At 73.3% G+C, this 8,983-nt stretch overlaps 1 protein-coding gene across 1 annotated transcript; it reads right to left on the bottom strand.

Moving 5' to 3' along the window:
• Positions 1-147: 147 nt before the first annotated feature.
• LOC142823767 (zinc finger protein neuro-d4-like) lies at positions 148-7,906 on the bottom strand (the record flags this gene model as incomplete). Its single annotated transcript, XM_075915091.1, has 7 exons — positions 7,720-7,906; positions 4,175-4,335; positions 3,501-3,608; positions 2,961-3,088; positions 2,747-2,836; positions 2,531-2,609; positions 148-482 (listed from the first exon to the last, which is right to left on the bottom strand). Coding segments are annotated over exons 1-7 (933 nt in total), but the record flags the coding sequence as incomplete, so codon positions are not given.
• Positions 7,907-8,983: the final 1,077 nt, after the last annotated feature.

The raw sequence follows: 8,983 nt of genomic DNA, 5'->3' as shown, positions 1-8,983 counted from the left end.
TCCCCCACCCCTCTCCCCCCCCCCAGGGCACAACAGCCTCTCTTCCCCCCCCCGGGGCACAACAGCCTCTCTCCCTCCCCCCCCCGCCCCTCTCCCCCACCCCCAGGGCACAACAGCCTCTCCCCCCACAACCAGCCAGCGATGGGGGGAGCCCCCTACCCTGCCCTGAGAAGAGCATGGGGCCTGGGGGGCCCCGTCCCATGACCCCCCAGGGCTCTCTGGCACACCCCAGAGCAACAGGACCCCCGGGGGGCTGGTTCCCACCCCAGCACTGACCCTCCCTCCCAAGGGGTCACCCCCAAAGCGCCCCCCCACTGCACAGTCACAAGCCAGGCAGCCCCGCGGCTCACGCTTGTGGTTGTTCTTGCGGTGGAAGGGCAGCGTGTGGCGCTCGGCGTTCTCCTCGCCCTCCTCCTCCGCCAGGTGGGTGTGGGTGTAGTGGTAGCTCAGGCCGGGGCGGTTCTTGTAGCGCTTCCCGCAGACTAGGGGGGAGGCAGGGTCAGAGCCCCCCAGGCTGGGAGCCCCAGTGGAGAGGGCCCTGCAGGACGCCTGGGTCCCTTCTCCCCCCCCCTCACCCCCCCCAGGCTGGGAGCCCCAGTGGAGAGGGCCCTGCAGGACGCCTGGGTCCCTTCTCCCCCCCCTCACCCCCCCCAGGCTGGGAGCCCCAGTGGAGAGGGCCCTGCAGGACGCCTGGGTCCCTTCTCCCCCCCCTCACCCCCCCAGGCTAGGAGCCCCCAGTGGAGAGGGCCCTGCAGGACGCCTGGGTCCCTTCTCCCCCCTCACCCCCCCAGGCTGGGAGCCCCCAGTGGAGAGGGCCCTGCAGGACACCTGGGTCCCTTCCCGCCCCCCTCACCCCCCCAGGCTGGGAGCCCCCCAGTGGAGAGGGCCCTGCAGGACACCTGGGTCCCTTCTCCCCCCCTCACCCCCCCAGGCTGGGAGCCCCCAGTGGAGAGGGCCCTGCAGGACGCCTGGGTCCCTTCTCCCCCCCTCACCCCCCCAGGCTGGGAGCCCCCTAGTGGAGAGGGCCCTGCAGGACGCCTGGGTCCCTTCTCACCCCCCCCCAGGCTGGGAGCCCCCCAGTGGAGAGGGCCCTGCAGGACACCTGGGTCCCTTCTCCCCCCCTCAACCCCCCAGGCTGGGAGCCCCCTAGTGGAGAGGGCCCTGCAGGACACCTGGGTCCCTTCTCACCCCCCCCTGGCTGGGAGCCCCCTAGTGGAGAGGGCCCTGCAGGACACCTGGGTCCCTTCTCCCCCCCTCACCCCCCAGGCTGGGAGCCCCCTAGTGGAGAGGGCCCTGCAGGACACCTGGGTCCCTTCCCGCCCCCCTCAACCCCCCCAGGCTGGGAGCCCCCTAGTGGAGAGGGCCCTGCAGGACGCCTGGGTCCCTTCTCCCCCCCCTCACCCCCCCAGGCTGGGAGCCCCCTAGTGGAGAGGGCCCTGCAGGACACCTGGGTCCCTTCTCCCCCCCTCACCCCCCCAGGCTGGGAGCCCCCTAGTGGAGAGGGCCCTGCAGGACGCCTGGGTCCCTTCTCCCCCCCTCACCCCCCCAGGCTGGGAGCCCCCCCAGTGGAGAGGGCCCTGCAGGACGCCTGGGTCCCTTCCTGCCCCCCTCACCCCCCAGGCTGGGAGCCCCCCAGTGGAGAGGGCCCTGCAGGACACCTGGGTCCCTTCTCCCCCCCTCACCCCCCCCAGGCTGGGAGCCCCCTAGTGGAGAGGGCCCTGCAGGACGCCTAGGTCCCTTCCTGCCCCCCTCACCCCCCCAGGCTGGGAGCCCCCCAGTGGAGAGGGCCCTGCAGGACACCTGGGTCCCTTCTCCCCCCCTCACCCCCCCAGGCTGGGAGCCCCCTAGTGGAGAGGGCCCTGCAGGACGCCTGGGTCCCTTCTCCCCCCCCTCACCCCCCCAGGCTGGGAGCCCCCCAGTGGAGAGGGCCCTGCAGGACACCTGGGTCCCTTCTCCCCCCCCCTCACCCCCCCAGGCTGGGAGCCCCCCAGTGGAGAGGGCCCTGCAGGACACCTGGGTCCCTTCTCCCCCCCTCACCCCCCCAGGCTGGGAGCCCCCTAGTGGAGAGGGCCCTGCAGGACGCCTGGGTCCCTTCCTGCCCCCCTCACCCCCCAGGCTGGGAGCCCCCCAGTGGAGAGGGCCCTGCAGGACACCTGGGTCCCTTCTCCCCCCCTCACCCCCCCGGCTGGGAGCTCCCAGTGGAGAGGGCCCTGCAGGACGCCTGGGTCCCTTCTCCCCCCCTCACCCCCCCAGGCTGGGAGCCCCCCCAGTGGAGAGGGCCCTGCAGGACACCTGGGTCCCCTTCTCCCCCCCCTCACCCCCCCCAGGCTGGGAGCCCCCAGTGGAGAGGGCCCTGCAGGACGCCTGGGTCCCTTCCCGCCCCCCTCACCCCCCCCCAGGCTGGGAGCCCCCAGTGGAGAGGGCCCTGCAGGACACCTGGGTCCCTTCTCCCCCCCCTCACCCCCCCCGGCTGGGAGCCCCCTAGTGGAGAGGGCCCTGCAGGACGCCTGGGTCCGTTCCCCACACTCACTGTCGCAAACATAGGGCTTGTCCCGATCCTCCAGCGAGGTGGCGTCCTGCCTCTTGCGCATGCCCCCGATCCCATAGGCCTGGGGGGCAGGAATGGGGTGAGTTGCGGCTCCTGCCCCACCACCCCCCAGGGCAGGGGCTTCCCAGGGGGCTGGCTGAGCTGCCTGCCCCCCGCCACTGGCCTTGCTCCCACCCCCCCGCTCGCCCCCGGACCCACCTTGCCCTTGGCCTTGTTCTTGCGCCGTGGGATGTCGTCCTCCGGGTCCTCGGCCTCCAGGTCGTGGGGGAACTCGCCCAGCTGCTGCTTCTGCCACAGACGGGGGTCAGAGCTGGGCACGATCGGGGGAGCCCCACTGCAGGGGGTGGGGGCAGGGGGGTGCCCGAAGGCGCTTGGGGGAGTCCAGGGAGAGGATGGGGGGAAGGGCCCTCACCTGACAGTCCAGCACCAGCTCCTCCTCCTTCAGCTCCGTCTTCTTGTCCCCGGTCTCAGCGCAGAGCAGGGCCTCCAGCACCGGCCCCTCCGGCAGCCCCCCCTCTTTCTTCAGGGGGGCCTCGCAGTCTGGGGGTGCACTACGTCAGAGCCCCCGTACCCCCCAAATCCCACCCCTGGGCACCCTGACACCTCAGGAGACCCCAATAACCCCACAGGAGCCCCCTGACAACGCCAGCCAAGGCGCCCGAGCACATGGGGCTGCAATTAGGGGGAGTCCCCCACCCCCAAGCTGTCGGGGCTCAGAGCTCCCCCAGTGTTACCATGGAAGCCAAGGAGCTGAGAACAGAATGGGGGCCCCTGGAGCCCCCCAATCCCCAGCCTCTCCTGCCCCCCAAGAACCCCTGCTCCGGGGGCCACAACAGGGAGGCACTGACAGCACCAGTGTGAATCTCCCCCCCCACACATTCCCAACCCACTGCCCCCCCACTCGTACCCATCCCCCCCAGCCCTGACCTCACCCCTCCCCCCCCCTCCTTACCGATCTTGAACTCACAAGGCCTCAGCCGAGGATCCTCCAGGATGTTCAGTCGCCGTCGCTTGCGCCAGCACCGGGCAGGGTACGTGTAGATCTGCCCTGGGGCCAGGCCTGGGGGGGCATGAAATGAGCCCAAGACACCCCCGCATCTCCCGCCAGGGCTCCGCTACAAGCGTGAGGGGCACCAGCAGGGCTGGGGGGACAAGGCAAGGCTGGCAGGGGCTGTGGTCTGGAGTGTGGGGCCTGGGCAGGGCCAGGCTGGCAGGGGCTGCAGGGCAGGAGTGAGGGGCCCAGCAGGGTTGGGGGGCAGAGCTGGGCTGGCAGGGGTGCCGGTCCAGAGTGAGGGGCCCAGGCAGGGCCAGGGCCAGGGGGCAGAGCCAGGCTGGCAGGGACCGCAGGGCGGGAGTGAGGGGCACCGGCAGGGCCGGGGGCTGGGGGGCGGGAGTGAGGGGCACCGGCAGGGCCGGGGGGCTGCGGGGCGGGAGTGAGGGGCACCGGCAGGGCCGGGGGGCTGCGGGGCGGGAGTGAGGGGCACCGGCAGGGCCGGGGGCTGGGGGGCGGGAGTGAGGGGCACCGGCAGGGCCGGGGGGCGGGAGTGAGGGGCACCGGCAGGGCCGGGGGCTGCGGGGCGGGAGTGAGGGGCACCAGCAGGGCCCGTGTCCCCCGGCCCGGCTCACCTGGCCCCCGGTGGGTCTTCTCCATCCAGATGTAGCAGTTGTTCTGGGCCACGCCGGTCTGCGAGTCGAGGAAGGGCAGGCGCAGGCTGCGCTCGGCGCACAGCCGGGCATTGTAGCTGCGACAGTGCTCAATGGCCTCGCGGTAGAACTCCTCCCCCAGGCTGGCGAGACGGGGGGGCGGGAGGTCAGGGGGACCCCCCAATGCTGGACCCCCTCCCCCCAAAATCTGCCCCCCCACACCTGGGCCTCTGCACTTATCCAAGGCCAAGTCCCTAAGGAGAACAGACTCCGCCCCCCCGCCTCAGCCACCTCCCAGGGACCCAGGCATCCGGGAGCAGTAGGGGCTGGGAGCGAGGGGCACCGGCATGGCCGGGGGGGGTAGGGGCTGGGGGGCGGGAGCAAGGGGCACCGGCAGGGCCGGGGGGGCAGGGGCTGGGGGGCGGGAGCGAGGGGCACCAGCAGGGCCGGGGGGGGGGCAGGGGCTGGGGGGCGGGAGCGAGGGGCACCGGCAGGACCGGGGGGCGGGAGCGAGGGGCACCGGCAGGGCCAGGGGGGCAGGGGCTGGGGGGGCGGGAGTGAGGGGCACCGGCAGGGCCAGGGGGGTAAGGGCTGGGGGGCGGGAGCGAGGGGCACCGGCAGGGCCGGGGGGGGGTAGGGGTTGGGGGGCGGGAGCGAGGGGCACCGGCAGGGCTCCTGGCTCCAAGCCCCCCTTGCTGTGGGTCAGGGCCAGCCATCTGGCAGCACCCGGCTTTGCAGCAGCTTCATCCAGCCCCCCAAGCGCCACGGGGCCCGGGGCCACGCAGCTGCCTCTGGGGAGCAGGCAGCAGCCCACTGAGAACTGCACAGCCGGCCCCTAGGAGCCCCCCACGCCAGGCCCAGCGCTGGCCACGGAGCCACTACTGGGAGCCAGGACGTGGGCAGGGCAGGGCGGGGCCGTGCAGGCTCCAGGGGAGCCCAGAGGGCTGGGGGCGCTGGGGGCATCTGACTGCGCCCCCCACGGCTCCAGCCATGGCCCGGCAACAGGTCAAGGGGGCAACACAGGATGCACCAACAGCTCCCCATGTGCCAACAAGGCCCTGCCCACCTGGGCCCCCCCGCACCCCTCCCCCGGGCCCCCCCGGGGCCCCACTAGGGGATTGGGAGTATCTGGGAGGGGCAGGCTGGGGAGCCAGGGGAATCCAGTGGGACAAGCTGGGGGTGCGGAGGGCACTCTGGGGGCAGGCTGGGAGATCCAGGGGGATACTGGGGGCAGGCAGGAGGGCAGTGGGGGGGGATCCGAGAGGGCCGGGGGGGGCAGGCCAGGGGTCTGGAGAGCAATCCCGGGGGGGGGGGTTATCTTATCCCTGAAGTGGCTCCCGCAGGGCTGCGCCCATCCCTGCTAGCCCAGGCCCCAGTTGGGGGGAGGGGCGAGAGGAGCCCATTGAGACCCCCCCACACCCGCACCACCGTGCTGTGGTGCATGCTGGGTGATGCACCCCCCCCACACACATCCCGTCCCGAGAGCCGCGAGGGGGGACACATCTGGGGGGGCGGGACTACATCTCCCAGCAGGCCTCGCGTTTGACAGCTGCCTGGTCCGGCCCCCCCCTCCCCCAGCCGGGAGGGAACCCGGCATCCTGCGTGTCCCCCCCAGGCCCCTCCCCCCCAGCCGGGAGGGAACCCGGCATCCTGCGTGCCCCCCCCAGGCCCCTCCCCCCCAGCCGGGAGGGAACCCGGCATCCTGCGTGCCCCCCCCAGGCCCCTCCCCCCCAGCCGGGAGGGAACCCGGCATCCTGCGTGCCCCCCCCAGGCCCCTCCCCCCCAGCCGGGAGGGAACCCGGCATCTTGCGTGCCCCCCCCCGGCCCCTCCCCCCAGCCGGGAGGGAACCCGGCATCTTGCGTGCCCCCCCCCGGCCCCTCCCCCCCAGCCGGGAGGGAACCCGGCATCCTGCGTGCCCCCCCCAGGCCCCTCCCCCCCAGCCGGGAGGGAACCCGGCATCCTCCGCTCCCGCCCCCCCAGGCCCCTCCCCCCAGCGGCAGGGCAGCGGGGCCCCGATCCCGCTGCCTTGGCCCGGGGACCCTGCTCGCAGCGGGCGGGGCCGCGCCGGGCTAATGAGATGCTAATGAGATGCTAATGAGGGCCCTGCTGCCTGCCTGATGAGGCACCTGAGCCGCGGCAATTCGCTCCCTCGCCGAGGCGTTAACCCTTCGGCTGCCGGCGGGCAGCGAGCCGCCTTCAGCCTGCCAGGGGGGCAGGTGAGCGACCTCGGCCAGGGCCCCCCACCCCCTACCCGTGGGGCTGGGCTACGCCGGGGGGCAATCCAGGAGTCCCGGCTCCCAAGCCCCCGCCCGCGCTCTAGCCACTAGACTTCACTCCCCTCCCAGAGCCGAGGAGAGAAGCCAGCAGCCCCGACGCCCAGTCCCCCTGCTCTAACCACTAGCCCCCACTCTCCTCCCAGAGCTGGGATCCCGGCGCCCCCTGCTCTAACCACTGGCCCCCACTCCCCTCCCAAAGCCAGGGAGAGAACCCAGGAGTCCTGGCTCCCAGTCCCCCTGCTCTAACCACTAGCCCCCACTCCCCTCCCAGAGCTGGGATCCCGGCGCCCCCTGCTCTAACCACTGGCCCCCACTCCCCTCCCAAAGCCAGGGAGAGAACCCAGGAGTCCTGGCTCCCAGTCCCCCTGCTCTAACCACTAGCCCCCACTCCCCTCCCAGAGCCACGGGGAAAGGGCAGAAGTCCTGGCTGACCGGAGTTCTAGCTCTGGACATGGGATGGGCAGTCGGGCACCCTGGGCTCTCCCTCCACATATTTTTCGCGGGTCCCGTCCCCAGTCCGTGCCTCAGTTTCCCGAGACAGGCACCACCCGCCTGGCCTGGGACAGAGGGCGGTGAGGGAGGGGACTGCAACTCTCGGGCCCCCCACATGCCCTCTCCTTTCCACTCAGCCATGCGAGCCAGCCGAGCCCCGGCCACATCCAGCCGGGGGGAGGGGGCGCGTCTGGGGCGGGAGGGCAGACACCTGGCGGCGGGCGCGCTGGCTGCAGACCGGCCCCCGGGTGCGGGAAGCGGCTAGGGCGGGACAGATGGACCGGGGGCTGGCGCTGCACACACGGGAGGAGCTGCGTGGGGAGGGGTGTCCGGGGGAGGAGGGGTGGGGCTGCCTGGGGGGTGGGGCTGACTCTGGTCCAGGCTTCCCCCGGCCCCAGTCTCCCTCCCCTCACCCCAGGACTCCAGCTCCCCCCCCCCCCCCCGCGCCTCCCCTCCCCCCGCAGCTGGGCCGGGGGCTCGGCCCCGCCCCCGCCAGCCGCGCTGAATCCGGGCTCCGGCGCTGACACCCCCGCCCCCGCCCAGCCGCACAATGGAACGGGGAGCCCCCCCCGCGGCCCACGCGCGCCGGCCCCGCGGGCTCCACCCGTGGGCAGCGGGGGGCGCACAATGCGAGCCCCGGGCGGGCGGGCGGACCCAGCGAGCCGAGCGCGCGGCGGGGCGGGGCGGGGAGAAGGGGGGGCCCCCGCGGGGGGGGGGCGCAGCCGCTGCACAAAAGCCCCCCCCGGCCCGGTACTCACGACTTGAGCGGGTTGTGCACCGCCGTGGCCATCCGCGCGCCCGACTCCCCCCGGCTCGGCGCAGCTCGCTACAATTTCATTCATTCTCCGGGGCTGATGTGGGGCAGGGGCAGCCAATCAGGGGCCCTCCCAAAACTCCAGGTGCATCCTGGGAAATGTAGTCCGGCCCCGCGCTCGCCCCTTCCCAGGTAAGGCGGGCGGGGCGCGGGGAGGGGCGGCGCCCCCCCTCCAGGGGCGGGGGAGGGCAGCTTCCTGCGCGGCTCCAAGCCGGGGATGCGGGGCACACGTGACCGCCCTGGGGCGCGGGGGGGCAGGGCACATTTGGGGGGGCTCTGTGGGAAAACCTTGAACTGCGGCCCCTCTGCCCCCCCTTCTGCGGCTTCCCACACGCGAGGGGCGGGGCAGCAGCTGAAGGGGGAGAAATTCACCCCCCCCCACCCAGGAACCGTCCCCACAACCCTGAGACTGAGCCAGAGACCAGGGACCGGGCGCCCAGACACACAGTGACCGAGATCAGGGACCGGGCGCCGCCCAGACACACAGCGACCGAGATCAGGGACCAGGCACCGCCCAGACACACAGCGACCGAGATCAGGGACCGGGCGCCGCCCAGACACACAGCGACCGAGATCAGGGACTGGGCGCCGCCCAGACACACAGCGACCGAGATCAGGGACCGGGCGCCGCTCAGACACACAGCGACCGAGATCAGGGACTGGGCGCCGCCCAGACACACAGCGACCGAGATCAGGGACCGGGCGCCGCCCAGACACACAGTGACCGAGATCAGGGACCGGGCGCCCAGACACACAGCGACCGAGATCAGGGACCGGGCGCCCAGACACACAGCGACCGAGATCAGGGACCGGGCGCCCAGACACACAGTGACCGAGATCAGGGCCCGTCGGGCCGGGCGCCGCCCAGACACACAGTGACCGAGATCAGGGACCGGGCGCCGCCCAGACACACAGTGACCGAGATCAGGGACCGGGCGCCCAGACACACAGCGACCGAGATCAGGGACCGGGCGCCGCTCAGACACACAGCGACCGAGATCAGGGACCGGGCGCCGCCCAGACACACAGCGACCGAGATCAGGGACCGGGCGCCGCCCAGACACACAGCGACCGAGATCAGGGACCGGGCGCCCAGACACACAGCGACCGAGATCAGGGACCGGGCGCCCAGACACACAGCGACCGAGATCAGGGACCGGGCGCCGCCCAGACACACAGCGACCGAGATCAGGGACCGGGCGCCGCCC

The sequence above is a fragment of the Pelodiscus sinensis genome, unplaced genomic scaffold (assembly GCF_049634645.1).
Source record: "Pelodiscus sinensis isolate JC-2024 unplaced genomic scaffold, ASM4963464v1 ctg34, whole genome shotgun sequence".
Classification (NCBI taxonomy): domain Eukaryota; kingdom Metazoa; phylum Chordata; order Testudines; family Trionychidae; genus Pelodiscus; species Pelodiscus sinensis.
The sequence above is the reverse complement of the archived record's forward strand: the minus strand, read 5'-3'. Positions and strand labels throughout refer to the sequence as shown.